Source organism: Hypomesus transpacificus, chromosome 2 (genome assembly GCF_021917145.1).
Source record: "Hypomesus transpacificus isolate Combined female chromosome 2, fHypTra1, whole genome shotgun sequence".
NCBI classification, from domain to species: Eukaryota; Metazoa; Chordata; class Actinopteri; order Osmeriformes; family Osmeridae; genus Hypomesus; species Hypomesus transpacificus.
The window spans coordinates 9,619,359-9,639,179 of record NC_061061.1 but is presented as its reverse complement, the minus strand read 5'-3'; the positions used below and the strand labels follow the sequence as shown (position 1 = coordinate 9,639,179).

At 41.0% G+C, this 19,821-nt stretch overlaps 2 protein-coding genes across 3 annotated transcripts; both read right to left on the bottom strand.

Annotated features, from left to right (window-relative positions):
• Nucleotides 1-646: 646 nt before the first annotated feature.
• Nucleotides 647-9,307, bottom strand: bnipl (BCL2 interacting protein like). 2 transcript variants are annotated; one of them, XM_047036272.1, is made up of 10 exons: nt 9,089-9,307; nt 5,613-5,693; nt 5,343-5,407; nt 4,720-4,977; nt 4,165-4,359; nt 3,853-3,955; nt 3,182-3,313; nt 1,375-1,461; nt 1,161-1,259; nt 647-786 (listed from the first exon to the last, which is right to left on the bottom strand). In XM_047036272.1, the coding sequence occupies exons 1-10, from the start codon at nt 9,130-9,132 to the stop codon at nt 762-764; spliced, it is 1,089 nt and encodes a 362-aa protein (XP_046892228.1). In that variant the 5' UTR covers nt 9,133-9,307; the 3' UTR covers nt 647-761. The 2 variants fall into 2 exon arrangements, with proteins under 2 accessions (XP_046892228.1, XP_046892236.1); XM_047036280.1 differs by lacking the exon at nt 9,089-9,307 and adding an exon at nt 7,062-7,224.
• Nucleotides 9,308-9,767: 460 nt separating this feature from the next.
• prune (prune exopolyphosphatase) lies at nt 9,768-19,619 on the bottom strand. Its single transcript, XM_047042563.1, has 8 exons — nt 19,389-19,619; nt 13,962-14,069; nt 13,491-13,693; nt 13,030-13,214; nt 12,495-12,653; nt 12,188-12,282; nt 11,474-11,632; nt 9,768-11,309 (listed from the first exon to the last, which is right to left on the bottom strand). The coding sequence occupies exons 1-8, from the start codon at nt 19,434-19,436 to the stop codon at nt 10,950-10,952; spliced, it is 1,317 nt and encodes a 438-aa protein (XP_046898519.1). The 5' UTR covers nt 19,437-19,619; the 3' UTR covers nt 9,768-10,949.
• Between the last annotated feature and the right edge of the window lie 202 nt (nt 19,620-19,821).

Genomic DNA, 19,821 nt, shown 5'->3' with positions numbered 1-19,821 from the left:
TTTACTTCAAGTATAAATAATAAAAAGTAATTGTCCTCTGTAAAACAGTCTTACAGATGAAACTTTACTCAAGCAACTTCATACAGAAGAATTAGCAGTCCTAAAATATATCATAATGGTAACAGTAACAAAAAACTATATATTTATTTTAATTAACTCTAGTTGTACCTCAGTGGCCTCACACTAGCTGTTGGTTGCTGGTGTATTAACCAAACTTCCATTAGTATATACTATGGTGGTGCTGCATTTCAGTAAGAGTTATAAGCTTTTGACAGTAGCAAAAAGACAACAAGTGGGATGTGTGCTTCCACTAGATAAAGTAGGATATCAACCTCTGACAAATCTCCTTTTACAAAACAGAATTACCCAGTAGTGCGGTATGTATTAGTGGGCTGTAACAGACAGTGGAGATTCAGCACTCTAAAGCACTGAGTGATAGTGAAATATGGAGTAGTAAACTTGACGAAGCAAGTTAAGAATAGTGAGATTTTTCCTATTTTTTTTGCCATGCAATGACGTCAATTCCCATTCCCATGACATTCAAAGAAATGATCAATAAATAATTCATGGAATACAAGTCTGGTCTTGTTTAACAAGATGCCCATGTGCTCTTGCAAGGTTGTATTAATGTTTGTTTACTTTTTAAGGTGATTTAGCATTCCCTTCGTTGTCCGGCTTGCAGACCCAACCTCCACCTTTCCTTTCCAAATGTCTGCTCCTCAGTAACTCCACATGTACATTGGTGGTTGCCAAAACGTGCCTCACCTGTTTGTCTTTTGATCAAACCTAAAAGGGAAAAGAGTAATCATTACATTTTAGGAATAATGCCATTACTCTATGGGAGTGAAAATAGTTTTATTATTGCTTGGTATTAATAGTCTGTGGGATTCTGTGGTTATATACGGAGCATTGTTAGATGGGTTCTTCCATTTTTGTGAATCAGCTTTAGTGTATAACAAACACATCAAGTGGTCTACTTCCTGTGGGACAGGGCTCCCAGAAGGAACAACTATCTGGCCACGGTAAATAACTTTATGGATTGCTGCAGCTTATTGTACAGTGGAGAGTTCATAGAACTGTAACCATATTTGAACACCTTATGCATCCTAATGTATCCTGTTGCCAAGAGCCAAAGGCAGGTGGAGAAGGGGTAAACTTACTCTCTGATGCAGTCAGGAATCTGGAGGCGTTCCATGGGGATGTACTGAGACAGCTCCTGCAAGCTGTGAATGAACCTGATCTTCCTGCTGAACTTTTCACTGCAAAGAACACACAGTCAAAAGAGGAGTAATGAATGGCGTGAAAAATGTTATGCCTTCACAATGAAATGAAGAACAGTCACTGTTGATACAGAAAATGAAATTCAGTCCTTACCTAATGAAAGGTTTGACAACGGTTATCAGGGCTTTGACGTACCAGGCAGGGTGGACCACAAACAGACCTTTAAGGTCTTTTCTTAGCCTGGTTATAAGAGGAGAGCAGACACACACAGAATTTTTTTAACACTGATCAGGACTATCAACTGGTCATGTACAGGAAACGTTTATAAAGGAGAGAACATGATTGAAACTATCAAACCATTACACATCCAATTAGAGGAAGAACTGTAGGCTCAGGTCACTGCAAAAAGGTGAGGTAACATGTGAGGTAACGTCTGAGGGATGATGGGTGTTTTGTCATAACCATCCCAAACCCTTTGATGTCTACGATGAAGTGGGAGGGAAATCTACCCCAAGTGCGCAACATGACTATTACCTTTCCCACACTATGTACGGACAGGATCGAACGCTCCTCAGAGCACAGCATTGATAGGAAATGCATGATTCACTGATGCCACACAAAATCAGACATATTGTTGTTCTGGGATCATCTGAAGACATTGTGCACTGACTTTGGTCAGAGCTAACTGTTTACTGATCCTTAGTGATATTTGACTATCCTTGTTTATCCGTCTTATATCTTGAACGTGCTGTTGTTTTTCATAAACGTAACGGGATATAAAGGGATGTCATGTTAATTAGGGAGGTCAGAGTGGAGGAGGTGTGGGTAAAGGCTAGATTGTGGTAAGTGTAGCTGCTAGCCAGCCACTGAGGGAGAAAGAAAACTGAGCTGCCTTTATATGGACTATACAAACACATTGCCTCAGAGATAAGGTTGCCTCCCTGGTTAAAATGGGAGCCACACACACTAAGTATCAAAGTCGAATGTGGTACTACAGTGAGTAAAACTAGATTTCAACAGTGGTGGAAATGTGGTATTTGAGAAATAAACTGAGAACTGAACATGAGCTAGTTTGGGAACCTACTGTAAGACAGGACTGACTATGAAGTCCAATAAACACCACTGAGTCCAATACACTTTCAACAAGGACTGTGTTCTGGTAATATACTACATTCAAAATTAGCTTCAACAAAAGAGTTTACAACAAGGGAAACACACACACACACACACTTTCACCACCTTGTTCACACACCCACAGCTGAGCCCTGCCCACTACAGTCAGGGGGTTAGGAGGTTATCTGAGGAATGCGGGGAGAGAGCACTTCCCTAACGATAACACTCCAGTTCCTCGCAGCGCTCGATCATTACAGCATTCCTGTCATATTTCACAGGAGAGGCAAGGAGGGCAGACAGAGGAGCCTCATATACTAAATGGGCATCTGATGCTCACATTCCAACTAGTAGCTATGACACCTACAGTATGACAGAGAAAGCGTCGAATATAGAGAAAAAATGATTGTAGCGCCCCCTTCTGAAGAATATGAAAAATACACCTAATTTTAGTCCCACTTTGAGCATTCCTGACTGTGTATTAGAATGAAAAGTTGGGGTGATTAATATGTAAGATTCAACAGGAAGAAATACTAGCCAATACAAGATTTTCTAATGGACCAAGACTAAAGCTGTTGAGTGTCTGATGCATGGCAAAACCTTTGTTAAAATATCTTGCTTAAAACACTTCTCACTCTACACAGCGGAGATAGATGACCTTTTTATTTGAACACCATCAAAATACTTAACCTGTGCATAATGGACCTAACACAAAGCAATCCCTAGAAATTCCTAGAAATGCCAACCCTGGCCTCCAGCTCTCACAGGCTCATACAAGACTGTGGACAGTTACAGTACATACTGTACAATGTCAGGAGTGCGACAGCTATTATATTGGGAGTTCCCTTACCTTCTCTCAATGGAGGTGTAACACTGGCGCAGCCACTTGATAGTCGGCATTTTGTTCCTGGGAGCCATGCCACACAGGTACACCAGGACATAGTTCTCTGACACCATCAGGTCCAGCGTCCCCACGATGTACCTGTCACAACATGACATGAGCTATGGGTCAGCACTGACCAGTCAACTGGATGGAGAAATGCTTTGGTGGTTGTGTCTGTAACAGGATAACAATTTGATCTGTAGTCTGTGTGGCAGCTAGGTCAGGTGTTGGCATGAAGAATATTTAATGTCAACACTTTTAAAGGGAACATTGTTTTTCAAAGGGAAGTGTCCATGCAACACAAAAAAGCACATCCTCACACAGACATGCTCGCACATCCAAGCACTCACGCGCATGCACACTCAATCTAGCAGACAAATACACACACACTGTTGCAACACAGTTCCCAATTGCACAGCTCTCAACATCCTGTACATTTGTGAAGGAGTTACCAAACAGCAACCAAGATCAAAATCGTCAGCCAAACATTAATTAAATCACAAAGTACTAGTACTTGATATTTTTTGTTCTGAGATTTCTAAACTCATGGTACATAGTAATGTTTGACCAAAAGTGTCTATGCACAATTGCATGTGTAACTTATCACACAGATTGTAGACACTGTAGAACATACTGACCTGAAAAGGTTATCCATGACATACTCATAGTTCTCCACCGTGTTTTCCGGTAGATAGCAGGAGGAGAACAGGATGATGGCGTTCATCCCCTCACCATAGTAACCTTCAGAGCGATCAAAGGGTGGAAAACCAGTTGGAGAGAGGCTGGGAGGTCTAAAGAATGTTTTATGTTACTTTAAAGAAACAGTGAGTGTGTCATCCTCCCACATTCTAAGAACAAAACAAAACATGTGAAGCACGGGCACCATAGGTCAATTCAGTTCCAATGGTTTAATTTGAACAAGGGTACTTCCCAGTGCTGGCAGACCTTACCTCCGTGGGAGAGCACCTGCAGGTAGGGCTCCAGAACGCTCATGTTGACATGGTATTCCTGGCCAGCGATGCAGAAACGCCTCCACCGGCGCCCCCTGCTGTCGACCTGGTCGAGGTCCATAGGACCCATCTCCGCCTGCTCCACTGCTGCGCTGGACACCCCGCTCTCCCCTCGGCCCAGACGTGGCAGGTCATCTGGAGGTCAACATAAGGTGCTGTCAGTCAGGTAGATATACAGTATTTGAAGTAGGTTGGAGGGTTTAAATAGTGGATCGTTTATTGTGCTGATTCACGGGTTTGTCTCATTATAGTACCTGGCTTAACGTTTCATTGTTTCTCTCAAGTTGACTTATATTTCTTGTCCTTCTAGATATCAGTCTTCACCTTCAGATTTGAACTGTCTCATTGACTGTCAAAAGCCCCTTTTATGACACTGTATACTATATAAGAGAGTTGCTCAAATGAAACAGTGACACAAAAATGAGCTTCTTTCCATCAGTTTGTTTCCCTCACTCTCTTACTCCTTGAACCTCCCTCCCTTCCCCTTCCTCTCACCCTCCCACTCCAGCTCGTGCATGCTGTCAGGGAAAGTGCAGGACTCGCTGTCCGACGGCGTATCCATGGCCTCTAGGTTGATGTCCATCTCAGTGTCGTCGTGCGAGAGGGAGAGGCCGGCGGCCAGGTAGCCCTCCTCCCCCGACACCACGCTGCGGTCCGGCGAATTGGTGCTCTCCAGGGTCAGGCTCAGGGCGGGCGCCAGCAGACGCTTCTTCCTCATGCCGTTACCCGAGAGCGCCAAGCTGGTGGGCGGAGCTGGGGCAAGGAAAGAGAGGGATGGAGTATATGAAGAGTATGTGTAAGAGAGGAAGAATATAGTACAGCATGTTTTACTCAATAATTCGATATTTTACCATTATTATCCGGTATTACAGTATATTTACTTCTTTATTACAGTTAATGCAAAAAGTACATGTATTTTCCTTTATATGATATCCTATCCAACATAATTTTCTGACAGTAACATTGTATTAATAATATACACTTTTATTTCAGTCAAATGTTCCTTCAATCTTTGTTGTACACATAATAATAACAGGAGACTTCCAGGGAAAGTGTGACAGCTGACTTTGCTGTGTGCCAAGTCTTTTAAGGCATAGAGCGTTGCAACTCGGCTTTACCTGGTCTTTCTCCATTCTGACTCTCTTGCTCGTCTTCTGGGCTGTTAGTATCCTCAGGCAGAGGTCTAAAGCAGGAAGTAAATCCTTCTTGAATAATGTGCATTGACAGTATGTGTGGTAGTCAAAGTACTTTCAATATCACTCATATTCTCATTCGAATTCTAATTCAATCTGATATAAGAAAATAATATTCTTCTTCAAAGTTAGAAATATGTTGTGCACACATTTATACCACACAGGGTAAAGGTCAAGAACCAGTTAACCTCTGACCTGGGAAAGTCTTCGTCTTGCCACTCCTCCCTCAGCTCCATATCCTGGAAGTAGTTTGCTACCTTGGCCCCCTCGGAATGCCTTGGATCAGAGACACAAAACACCATTTATTTTTCTGTAATACTTACGTTTCTTATTTTTATTGACCGATGTAAGGACAGGTATTTATTTTTCTAGAAAATATTTGGCATTGATGAATATACCACATCACACAATGCATTTTATATTACCATGGCACAAGGCTAAATAGTACCATATCAGACGTTATTTCATCACAAAGCTCATTTCCCTAGTGAAACACATATAGAAACATCATGACAACTTGTGTGGGGCAGTGATGCATTATAGCAGAAATCCCTGTGGTCAGTACAGTTTCCACATATACCACAGTACATAGGGAAAAGGAGTGAGTAAGGTACTTTTCACTACCTGTACAAACATTACCTGAATGAATTAGACAATCCCAGCAAGCAGTTTGGGCTTGTCAAACGGTCATATTGTAGTATTGACATAATTAGAGAAACCAAGGTGACATGCCAAGTTGACACAAGCTATGCCAAGTTTGGCATCAAAGTGAAATGTTAAATCATGTTCACCTGATTAACTGAAATGAGCAAAAAGGCTTTTTTGAAACCCTTATCAAAGACACATGTACATGCACACAGTCACATGATCTCACAAAAAAAAAGATATATTTCCCCTTTCAGGAGAGCCCTCTGGTTCCTCCTCACCTAACTCCAAAGTGGCTGGTAAGAGCATACTGACGGAAACACACACAATCAAGTGCAGCATAAAGACAACACACACACGTACACACACACGTACACACACACTAAACAAATTATCTTACATCAAGCATGTCCTCTGGTTGTCATTGGCCTGAGCAACTGCCAGTGTGTCACTTTATGACAAGATTTCAGGAAAGCTAAGAATTCAACAGCACCCTATGTTACTAGGACTATTTCCACATATTTAGGAAAGACTGGTCCATGCCCTGTCCCCCTTAATGGTACCATCTCATCAATTGATTAATAGATGGTCTAATTATGGCGTATGGTTGCCCATTTATTAACGGATTGATTACACACTAAGAAGTAGCTGGACAATGTTAAGGAATCAGATCTAAATAAAAAAAATGGGGATGAGATAACTAAATGGTTCAGATTTGATGGAGGTTTGCCAGTCAAATTAGATGTTCTAGTTGGCCAATTATTGTATTTGTGTGTGTAACATAACAGGCAATGTATAGGATACGCCTGTTTTCGTGAACAGTATTTTTACGATTTAAATACCTGTAGTAGGCTACATGAAAGAAAATATATTTATTACAAATTATAATAAAAAGCCATTTTATACTTCTTTAAATACTTCTTCCCGTTTTAACCGCTAACCTACATTGCTATTTGTGTGGTTTCCGAATGTAAATACAGATAAAAAAATGCGACATACCTGTTCCTCTACCTGTTTTCATAAATTCCCTCTCAACACAAAGTAAAATGTGTCTATTCCACTGAATTGATTGAATATACAGATACAGACTGATACGTTTATGAATTCGGTAGGTTAAGTTAAAAATAGGATACAGTTAACTATGCAAGTTGTGCACGAACAAGAACTATGAAAAAGATACACGGGGAGTGTCGATTGGCCAATGAGTGGGCATTTCACCTGCTGCTTGTTGACGCGTTCGTAACACCTGAGATTCCACTTTGCAGGGGTCAATTTATCGTAAAAGAATCTACTGGAACAAAACATCTTTACAATTTTGTCTTAATTTCTATGTAAATTCAACTTATAGGCTGATTTGTCCAGCAAATGCGTGTAGTTTATTATACATACATTAAGAGAGGAAAACAGACTGCATGTGATCTGTTTTACATTTTGGAAAAGGGCTTGTCTTCATTATGAACAATTATTCAGATACCTGTAAATCTTGTTTGGTTTCTTATTGTGGATTCTTCTCACATGTTAGTTTGGCGCACTGTACATACGTCACACAAATACTTGTATACTTAGACAACAGAACACCTATTGAGGGTAACTAAAAGGTATTACAAGTAATTCTTCGGACTGGCAATGTCTGCAGAAAGGGGTGCTAAGCAATTCCTCTGTGCAAGAGCCCACTTCACTAATCCCTAGCTTGATCACACACCCTGGATCCAGACACATTTCACAATCCCTTAATTTAGATTACTACCACAATCCGTAAATCTCGCATGCAACCACAGGCATTCACATGATCATGGTTCACACACAGCATAGGACAGCCATGACCAACCCAAACCATTACTTTGTTTTTACGTTGCTAAAGAATACTATATCTGAATGGCTTGAACACATGATGAGGACCTGAGCCCACAGTTTGATCCTGAGTGGAAAGGACTCAGAACAGAAGACCTCTCCATTGTTGGTATGCCTGTCGAAGCACGACATGGGTGTTACTCTGCCCCCTTTGTGCTCTGTGCTCAGGAAACTTGAGCATGTAAAGGCAGCAGACTATTTTGAGGCTGTCTTTTGTAGCTTGAGCCTATTTGAGGGACAGTATTGGAAGCTGTAGAAAGAAACTATCTCGACGTGATTGAGATATTGAGATATATAAGTTTGGAGGCCAACAGAGAAAGAGACAGACTAGTATATCTTGTCTTGGTGTAAAAGCACCTATCTCTGCCAAATTCATGTTTTAACCTGAAGCTTATCGTAATTTGATTGACTGAATGAAAGGAATGGTACATTATTGGGACAACGATTCACGTTGAATATTCCAAGTGTAGAAAAGTAGATTCACTGGCCTTGGGAAAGGGGTGCCATTTCAATACATAACAATGTTGAGTAATGAGATCTGCTCTCATGCCATCATTCTAGCTAGTCATGTGATGCTATACCTTTAGCCACCCAATCAGGAGCCAGGATGCCAGAAGCCGAGTGCTGTGACACTTTCTATAACTGTCATAACCTTTGCTAAACTGAAGTCCAACTGTTCCTTGTGAAAAGTAACACAAAGTGCCTGATCTTTGCAACTACATTGGCATGTTCAATTGCTGTGAACTCAAACTTCTGTAGTCCTCCTGGAGGTCTAGGGATGATACTGATGAGTGTTTATAGTCAGTTGAGACTTCCTGGATGAATGAAGAGTCCCCCTTTTCTCCTCACATAGTGTCTTGTTACGCAAGACCAGTGACTTTTGATTCTTCACTTCCTTCTTTCACTGGCCACATGACAGAACGGCCCATCAACAGAGTCATGTAAAAGATGCATGCAAAACACAATAGTAAACTCCATTCAAGAGTATCATTAGATCTAACTTGCCCTCAGGCAACTTTTGTGACAGGCCCATTCTGAAATTAGCTCAAATATATTAGCACTATTTCCTGTGTACTGTATATCAGGAAATCAACACTGCATTTCAGGCAAATCAGAAGTGCGAATTCAAAGCATCTACTCAAGCCTTAGGTTTGCCTTTTGTAGAAAGGACCTACCCATTTGTCAGGTACTGTTCTCTTGTATCGGAGTAGGTTCCCATGTCTTCAAATCGAAGCAATCAGTATTGTCCGTTGAACAAATGACACATTAAGGAACTGTTGTTTCTTCAGCAACTAAGCCTGCTGCAACAGCTCATCTGCATTGCTCCTGAGGAAGTCCTGTTGATATGGGTGTGTGTGTGCGTGTGACAGAGCGTGTTTGCCTTGCTGTGCGGCTGTCAGTAGACTCTCCCTCTCCCCTGTCCCTACAGGTTTTTCTGCATTTCAGTACAACCTGTTGTGGTTGCCTCCCTATTGGCTCAGCTTACCTGGGCCTTGGTTAAGTGTGTCAGCACTTAATGGTAACTTAAAGCATGTGCACCGAGGGGTCTCTTTAAAGAAGTGCCTGTGTTCTCACTAAATGTGTCTAAATATGATGCTGCATTGAGTCATGTTAAAAGTTTAAACTGAGGACTTACCGCAGCAGCTGGGATCAAATCTGACCGTGGCCCTTTGCTGCATGTCTTCCCCTCTCTCTCACCCTGTCTGTCCCATCACATGTCACTTCTAAACTGTACAATATAGCATTAAAAATGCTACACAAAAATGTAATATTTTTTATAAATCGAAAGCACAGTATAGAAGTAAAGCTAAGACATAAATCTAAGCTAATAAAGCATAGACATTTGAGATGAAATACATTAAATAACATATGTTGTTTTAATACTCATTTTGAAATGTATTTAACCATTCAGTTCATTTTAAAAACAGAAACTTATTTCTCTCTACTAGTTTAAAATATGAAAAGAAAATCACTGTTTACACTTTCTCCTGATTGTACTTCTTTACAACATAGTGAAATAAAACTCAACAAACCAATTTTTAAACCTTTAGAGAATAACTTTACACACAAATAAACAATTCTTCTTGGCAATTATCAGGATATGGGGGACCATCATCACAACCAACCATTTGTCAATAATTATATATATAACCTTAAGAGTTAGCCATCATTGCTCCAAATCTTCATTATAAATCTATTTTAGATTAAGTGCTTTTTTTTTTTTTTTTACTGACAAAGTAAGCTACCATGCTTTATCTTCAATAGTACTTTAAATTAAACATGTATTTTCACATGAATTAATAAAAAGACATTTCATGTAAAAGTGTGTCATACTGTTCATTTGTGTACTTTATTTGACCAAAATCTAACCTGAAGTAATGCAAAAATGAAAGTAATTGTGAATCAAACTATGAATTGCGAATGGATCCTTTCAACACCTCACTCATTGAAAGCCAACCCTATCATATTTATCAACAAACCACTGCAAAACACCACTAATTACAAACAAATTTAACCTTTATGTCTCAAGGTTAAGTAGGTGGTTTGAAAATCAACGCATACCTAAAGTGCCACCATTTAGCTTTTTCTTTTGTCTTTTAAGATTAATAGCTGCTCAAGTGCATTGGAAACGATTTGTGATTCTTGTTTTGATGAATTAGTATCATCACTGCATTCTACTACAAAACAAGTATATATATATATTTATATCAAAATATACTATTTTTATAACTTCAAAATATCTTTTGAGATCTGTGAAACCCCTGTTGAATACTTCTACACAATCCTGTGACTGTGTACTGTCTTTAATGGGATGGACGCTCTGAACGTTTTCACTCTGTATGACAGGAAGCACATGCCAACCAGTCGTTCCTTCAAGGGGATAAACTATTCAATCTTAAGTTTTCCTTCATAACCAGGAAACACTCTGGATAGACCCATCCTTATCTGGTTAGGAACTGTCTGGCTCTCTACATGTTCTTGAGATCAGGGAGTGTGGATGATCTAACTGAATTGTATACAATAATTAAATCAACATCATTGCCCCCCCGTGCTCTCAGCCTCATTGGCCAATTTGCTAAACTTTTCCACCAGCGCCTCAGCGCTGATCCTGGGCAGTCCGTTGTCAAGGGGACAGCCTTCCACCAGACTGTTCATGGGAGTCGGGGGCACCATGGAGTCCTCATCTATCCCAGCCTCCCCAGCAATGTCTTCAGCATTGCCACAGTACCCTCCTCTGTGCTCTCTGTCCCTGAGGAAGTCCTTGATGATAGGCAGGACTTTCTTGCGGGAGGCCAAGGTGTTGCCTTGGAGATAGGCTTTGATGTGGGAATAGGGGCTGCTCATTTGACAGAGGCTTAGGCTGGGGTTCCGGGCCTGCTCCAACGATTGACTTATCTGCAAGGGCACAAATAGATCAATGATAAACAAAAAGGATGATTGGATTAACATTCATATTAGTGAACTGTCAATGCTAATATGGCTAAAACATCTCCGGAGAACCCTTTCAAAAGCTTCAAAAACATTTTGTTGGTGTAATGTGCAGAAGGTGTAGTTTGTACCTCCTCCCTGTAGAGGGTGCTGGAGCTGTAGATGGCTATCTGTCTGAAGGGCTCCTTGTTGTCTCGAAAGGAGATGGTCATAGCCACCAGCAGGTCGTAGCCATTTCTACGGCAGAAGGCGCACAGCTCCTGATCTAGGCTTTGTCTTTGGAGAAACTCCTGATGGATACAAATTCATTACATGTACTATTAGTTTGATCGCTTTTTAAAATGTCAGCAGAGAGCAAACATGACTTGCCGGCAATATTTAAAATACAATGGTTGGGCATTTGTTGCATGTGGCATCTTTTTCACTCTCCAGAACCTCAAGAACTCAAAAAACACTGTCCATGGATGACATATAACAAACAATATAGTGACAGATCATTTGTTTTGTTTGTTTCTGATGGCCAATTGTATTGTGTGAATGTGCCACATCTTGTAGAAAGCCTTACAATGATGTGGACATTTTATAAATAGATTTTCGCTTGCTGTTCTTGTCTGAATCTCGCATGAGAAAACCCTGAGACGCCTCTTGAGTTTGTGGGTGGTTCCGGCAGACTTGACATGTGGTATGAGTCCATTACAATGTAACTGGGGACATTCCAGCGCTGAACCTTGTTCTTGTCTAAGGGTGTGTGTGTGCCTGTTGTGTGTAGCAAAAAGAAGTGTCATTGGACCATGCAGCTACGCAGCACAGCATTTCAAACTGAATGCCAGTGGTTGTACACGGACCTCCATTGTCATGTAAATGACACAGACGGCCAGTTTCAGGTCTTCACCAGACGCTGCCTTCATGTCTTTCAGTAGCATCTGTTCTGTAGTGAGACCTGAGAGATAGAGAAAAGGTGGGGATTCACTGTGGGAATAAACATGAATGGCGGGTATGTACAGTATAGATAAAGCACCTCAGAAGTCACATTTTAAACTTTCTACAGTTGAAAATGTTTCTGTAGGCTATACAGTGCTGTTACAAACAAGCATTTGATTAAAAGTACACTGATGAAGGTCCAAATTTGGTATACATTTTGAGATCTGTTACCTGACACATCGAACTTTGCGTTCTGCAGGGACTGGAAAAGAGCAGCCCTCGGTGGCAGCCTGGGGAAGCGTGTCTCCAGGAGCGCTGCATACTGTCTGTCTTTGGGGGTGACCTTCCCAGCCTCCGGAGCCATGTTGACACAGTCTAGTACAATGGTACCTGGCCTCAAACAAACATGAGGTTGCATTATGCCTTGCATTATGTGTCTACTTACATGAGGATGAGACATTCTACAGTTAGTTCAGCTAAAGGGCACTTGTAGCAGAAGAATAAGCACAATAGTATCTATGACTTGGCTTTAAAACTATATGAAATTACATTTTCAGAGGCATACATTACACACAGTTCAGAGCATAGAGGACAACATGTAGACCGTGGTAGAGTACGGTACAGTGGAATAGAATCCTGTTTTGTTCATACAATATGGAACCCAAGCACAAGTTGCATTATGTTGTGAAAGAGTTCTACTTCATCTGTACAGAGGGAATATGTTATTAGTTGCTGTGCTGTGCACACTGTATTAGTTGAGTTTTACCATATAACAGTTGCGCCACCTGTTGGTCAAGGACATCAGGAGCCTTTTGGAAAATCTTCTCAGTCACAAGTGTAGCACAGGAGCCCACCGTCTCCACGGTAATGGGGCAGGAGGGGGACGAAGCTCTCTCCACCAAGTGGTGGTCAATCACCTCCACTACTGCCCTCTCTAGGTCACTGTCGGAACTGCAAGAGGAAAAACGTGATCTAATAGGTAAGAGGTTTAGGATTTCATGATTAGATTTGTTAACCAAATGAATGATAAACATGATTATGATTCATGATAAAGCACTGGAGAACAGGTTCCTCCAAGCACAAGTGTGCAGATACACACGTGGATGTGCGGGGGGGGGGGGGGGTCACACACACCGACACACATCCACACACCGACACATATATCCACACACGCACGCACACACAAACCACCCACACAAACACACAGCCTGATATCTCCAGCCAGACCTGGGGAGCAAGTTGTGGTCCACCAGAGTGAGGTCCAGCCGCCCGGCCCGGTGCAGGGCCGCCAGGTCCAGCTCGTTCCGGAACACCAGGTAGTCCTGGGAGAGGCCGCTCTCACGCAGCAGGAACACGTTGTCCGTCCGCAGCGGGAACTCTGCCCTGGGGATGTTCAGGACGGCCAGAGGAGTTTTCCCAGAGTCAAGTGTCTGGGGAGGGAGAGTGAGATGTTGAGGTGTTTGTCGGTGGCATTCTATTCTATACTGTAAAAAGAGAGTGTGTTCCACATTCAATATTTTCTCTCTCTCTTATTTCATTACATTTCAGAGAAATCCAACTGTTACACATGATATTTGTGTGAGCCCTGTGAACAGTAAGTAATGAACTTGTACTTTAGGTCATTGATTGTTAGTACAGCTTTTTCTTTTATGATTCCAAGTCAACACTGTGGGTGGGTGAGCGGGGTCTGACTCTCACCTTGGACAAGAAGTAGGCATACACCAAGGCACACACCATTGAGTCAAGGTCGCAGGCTTCGTTCCCCAACACCACGTGGAACCCTGGGCTTCCATCTGAGTTTCCTTCCTGGGAGAAAAGAAAGTAATACACTTTGTAAGCTTGACATTGGACAACTGTATAGAGGCCAACCATACATCACTAGAACCATACAGAGAGTGTGTGTGCATATGTAAGTTAGATTACTCATAATCTAATTGAAGAGTTACTAAACAATTTTTTATTCAATCCCCATAGTTGATACTCACACACGGCCAAACTTAACAATTCTGGTCTTGATTCCAACAAATCAAAGTTACGTGTTATTTGAAATAATTCTGGGGTCAATCCTGGTGTTCAAAAACTGTAGACAATTTGTTAGGTAAGAGTAACTTTTCGAGGTACTCATGACGTATCACAGGAAGGATAAGGGAGGTGTCTGATCATTGGCTGAGTTCAGGTATCACTTTAAGTGTTTAAGGAAACCCCAAAGTGAATACACATGGACAAACCTGCCACTCTTTACCAAAAAACTTTATCTTTAAAGGGCATAGTGTAGTTGGCTTTAGTCAAATCAATTACATAGGGGATAAGTGACAACCTACATCCATCATGGGATGCAACTATGAAACATTCACTGCATCAGACAGGATACTGTACCAAGCTACTAGCCTACTTCAGAGAATGGCATAGGGTGAGTAATGTCCAGCAAAAAAATTATAAAAAGCACTAAGGCAATACGAAAAATACTGATCTCCAAGGTAAGAGGCAGCTACATTTATAACTTGTATTTCATAATAACTCCTATCCTTTGATCAGACCCTTTTTGAATATCAACTTAAATGTGTCCAAGATCACAGGGGAATAAAGGAAGAGGCCATTTGCAAAGAAAACCATTTTACTAACGCTCTCTACTAGTAGCTGATTAAATTAATGTGGGCTATCAGATACTGCTCCAATTCGATGAGGTTCCACAAATGGAGTTTGAGGCCTCCTGTTTAGTTCTGAGTGGTTAGACTATTTCTGGCTCCTATTTCATGCTTCAAGGCTTTATCCCACTGAATATGGACCATTGTCAAACTGCTTTTGGCTAACTTCTGCCATGACCTCAGACAGTAAGCTAGATGAACACAATGGCACATACAGTGACATAGTCATTACATTACATTACATTACATTTATTCATTTAGCAGACGCTCTTATCCAAAGCGATTTCCAAGAGAGAGCTTCACAAAGTGCATAGGTCACTGATAATAACAACAAGATAGCCCCACAGCATTGCGGGTAGTCAAAAACAAGAAGTACATATTGTGAACAACCAAAAAATAGTGCTAAAGGGAAGAAACCATAAGAGCATGTAGTTAAACAAGTTAAAAAATTACACAACATTAATCTCTAAGTGCAGGTGTACCTGTAGGAAAGCAATAAAAATAGGATTAACTAAAAAAAAAAAAAAAAAAAAGAATACAACAGTTTAAATCAGCTACCACTAACCAACAAGAGCAACAGTCTAAGCAAGAGTCATTGTGAACCTTGAGGAAACTAGCGTTGGGTTCAGCAAACCATTCCTAAATACCATTGTACTCCCGGAATACACGGGAAAACATACTCCCGGAAAACATAGTCACAGTGCTTCATTTTTTTCAAACAGCTATTATGAGAGTATTCTGGACAGGGTTGACTGTGTGTGTGTGTGTGTGTGTGTGTGTGTGAGTGAGAGAGATCTGTGTAGCACAGATGGGCAGAGTAGGGATGTGGGGTGCAGATCAGAGACTGTGACAATAACAAAAGCTCCCCTTGTGATCATTAGCCTGTCTACTACGGCCTGCCGTGTACACAACCAGAGAAGGAATTAAAAAGAAACATGCATCCCAAACACACACAGAGTCCCTCCCTCTCTCACACATACAAACAGAAATAGAGGAAACATTTTCACCTTTCCATTAATTAATCTCACTCGTTCTAGCCTACCTCTTTTTCTCCCTCTCTTGCTCTTACTTACACCCTTCCTTCACATTTGCATAATCTTGTCAAAAATAGCTTTTCAGAAAGATCAAACCTACCGATGAGAAAAGATTGGACAGCAAGGAGCTGTGGTGTCTGTTCTCAAACCAGCAAGGATAGCAAAGAAAAGGAGGATGCCACATTGCATCATGGTTCAATGCAGCTCCTAACATCTTTCCTTTTTCACTCATCTCTCTCATTGTATGCTCTTTTTCCATCCCCAATGTAGACACACTGGACTGATACACTTGCACTAAAAGCACTTAAGTGTGTGGACTGGTGTATTTGTGTGTGTTGAGTGTGTGGTCTCTGCTTCAATGAGAAGCTCTTTAATCTCACTAATCTAACATTACCCCACACTGTTTGGGTTCAAAACAAGCTCCACCTGGTGTCCTCGAGGACAAGGCCAGCAAGGTGTGTTTACAACATTCAGAGCAAATGGTTAGTGACTTATTCTGAATATAGCTAGTTGTTAATTAGCTAGTTACGTTTACCATGTCACGGTGAACATAACTTGGTGTAACAGTAACAATATCTGTAACAATTTCTGAATAAAAAAACCTTTACAGTAGGGGTGGAACAATATATCATGGAACAATATCGCAATACAAAAATGGTACAATATGTATCGTAGAAAACATCGGAATTTAAAATACTCCAGTCCACTTTCGGTGTCATACAAAAATTCATACAAACACCATACAATGATTACCTGGGAAAAAACCCATCACTTGATCAAATCATGCAAAAATATAGTTCATAAGAATGAGTGATTCATTGTATGATATACATACATGACATACATGACGTGGAGGTTGAACAAGAAGTTTTGAGAATTTCTATTGTAATCTGAGAAATGTAGGTACAAAAGTAACCGATAAAAACGGCAGCTGCATAACAGGAACAAAAATCACAAGCTCTGTATCTCTCTCATAATAACAGTAATCACTGTCTGTGTGTATCTGTGTGTACAAATTACAATGGGTTTTGTTTCCTACGAGCATCTCAAGAACCGGGCACTGCAAAGTTTATATTTTGCAGGTGTCCTATTAATAATCCAAAGGGGGGCTAGTTTGTGCGATAGACTAATGTGGGGGGGTGGGGGGGGATGGTCACGGTTTGGAATGGAGAAAACAGGACAACGGCGCATAGTTTTTTTTTCTTCTTTTTTTACGTAGTTAAGGCGGCAGCCGTTTGTTAACTGTGAAAAGTGCTGTGGGAAACCCTGGCATGTAATAATTTCTGTTATGAACTAAATATCTAGATGTTTGTGGTGGTAAGACAATTTAACAGAGCACCAATATAATACATTTTGATCAACATAACATAAGCAATTGATAATAAAAAACTGCAGACAAATCAAGGCTACATTATCATCTGCATAAATGTACTAGAATTGGCAATTTGCTTAAAATAATGACAAATTGCTTTTATGATGTGCATAAGTGCCTGGAATGGATGTTGAACAAGTACTTCAGAGATGACAGAATCCCAATTGTGAGCTGAGAAATATAGGTACCAACGCCACCGAGAAGCACTGTCATCCCCAGCTGCATCACAGACACTGCACTATCTATAATTCCAGAAATCTGTGTGTCACTACAGTGTTTCCCACAGATTAGAAATCTAATTGTGGCGGGGAGGGGTGGGGGTTGTCAGACCGGGGGTGGGGGGGGTCGTAATAATTCCTTTGTTAATAATTCGTTACACAGTTAATTTGTTAATAATTTGTTACATTCAATATTAATCCAAAATGATTCACACCTTCACAAATTAACAACAACTAACATATAATTTCTGCATTAAGCATGTAGCAACGCTAGTGCTAAACAACTATTTAACTGGTCGGCTCCATGACGCCGGGTAAGTAGCTAGCTCTTGAGACTTTTCACCAAAAGAACGAAGGGGAAACTTCGAGTACTGTAAGTCGCTCTGGATAAGAGCATCTGCTAAATAACTAAATGTAAATGTGAGTAAGGTACCTAGCGAAAAGTAGCCTCAACTTTCCTCGACTTTTAGGTACGGCACTAATGCTGAAGGCTTGCTGATATAGCTGTCGGTCTTACTAGAACGGCATATGTATGCATTGTTGCTAACATGTGCTGACGTTGTGTCTGTGTGCATATGTGAGAAAGACGCATGAGTGACAGAGAGAGAGAATGGGAGAGGAAATGCAGCTGAACGAATACGCTGCGTGTTTTAACCTAAATAGCGATAAAAAAAAAAGTTTTACGAAACGCAATGTGTGGCGACCGGTGTTGATTCTGTGGCGCACCGCCACAAATTAGTCTATGTGTAGGAAACACTGCACTAACATCATCAGGTGACAGTATGTAACAGACGTAGCCACGCTCCGTCACAACAAGGTGTCATTAGCCACCCGCTGGGCTCGAACGCACGACCTTTGACTTGCCAAGTGCGACCACTACCAACTACGCCATAGAAAAGCTAGTTCTTCGTTGACGCGGGTGGCCTATTTGAGGAATGAGTTTTACCGGTTCACACCCGTTACACGGGCACTGTGCCATATCTGTAATTCCACGAATCTCTGTGTGTGTGCCACCATGTTTTTCACGGCCACTGTGCATTATCTATAAAAGTAATCTGCATTTGTGTGTTTCACTAACATCTTAAGCACCAACTGCATCACAGGCACTGTACACTAGTTATCTATAACAGTGGTTCTCGATCCTGGTCCTCAAATACACCTGATTACAATTTAATGGGTCGTTATCGAGCCCATTTATTTGAATCAGGTGTGTTGGAGCAGGGAAATATCTAAAACATGCAGGGCAGGGGGTCCCGAGGACCAGGATTGAGAACCACTGATCTATAACACCAGGAATCTCTGTGTTTGTGTGTCACTAATATATAACCCATATCGACTGGATCACGGGCACTAGTCGTTTAAATGTACCCTTAATGCACGTGATATTTCTATTGCTGAGCTCACTGTAACACCGGACGATCAAGACAGACGGGTCGGCTGTATTATCTAAATACCTTGCTTCACATTTTGAAATCAATACCAATAGCAAACTAATTAACTAGCCGGCAGTCATAGGCACGATCCTGTTGAGACCATTTTGTATGGTTGAGACAGGTTGTCGTAAACAACAAAATAATGAGGACATTTGCTTTTAGCTAGCTAGCTGACATGCTAAAACTTTCGTTCACCAACATTAGCACCTCGTCAATATGCTGCACGAGATGTTCTGCATGAGTTGTTGTTTTGGACATGACAAAACAATTTCGCATATTATTCAACATACATAACAATTATGATTAGACAATTCCAGAAACTATTTTACAGACGACGTAGAATATTCGTAAGAGAAAAATATAAAATAAAAAAAAATGGATGAAACAAAACCAACCACACGCGGATACAGTCATTGTACGTACCTTCAGTGCACCATGACAGCTCTGCAGAAACGTTTCCATACTTGGCATCGATGGTTTTAAAGGCGATGACAGTCGTAAATGTGGTCAACTTGAATGGCTTTGATGTTGTGCTAGGTTTGCACGCTCCCAGGACTTGAAGGCTAAAAGCTATCTAGCTGCTGCTGTTTCTGCACGCAGCTAGCTGCTGTAGCCTACTGAAGTCTGTAGTGTCAAGTGCCATGCGTCGCTAGCTTCTGGTTAACATAGGGGCGTGGTGCGGCATGGGTACTGTAGTATTACACGTTCGAGTGTTTTTACCCAGTTCAACAACAGTCTAAAAAGCAAGTCTAAGCACAATTCTTTATAGAATTGATACATATACTGTGACATAATTTTGGTACTTAAATAAATTATTATCATAAAAGATACAATATTATACACTGTAAGAAGAAAT

Coding starts and splice junctions, on each gene's coding strand:
- prune (XM_047042563.1), bottom strand. CDS start 19,436: ATGCCAAGTATGGAAACGTTTCTGCAGAGCTGTCATGGTGCACTGAAG. Junction 14,070..19,388: donor GCTGTCATGGTGCACTGAAG/GTACGTACAATG, acceptor CTTTTCTCCCAG/GAAGGAAACTCAGATGGAAG. Junction 12,654..13,029: donor GGTGGCGCAACTGTTATATG/GTAAAACTCAAC, acceptor GTTTGAGGCCAG/GTACCATTGTACTAGACTGT.
- bnipl (XM_047036272.1), bottom strand. CDS start 9,132: ATGGGAACCTACTCCGATACAAGAGAACAGTACCTGACAAATGG. Junction 3,314..3,852: donor GTCATGGATAACCTTTTCAG/GTCAGTATGTTC, acceptor ATGTTGTGACAG/GTACATCGTGGGGACGCTGG. Junction 1,462..3,181: donor TACACCTCCATTGAGAGAAG/GTAAGGGAACTC, acceptor TCTTATAACCAG/GCTAAGAAAAGACCTTAAAG.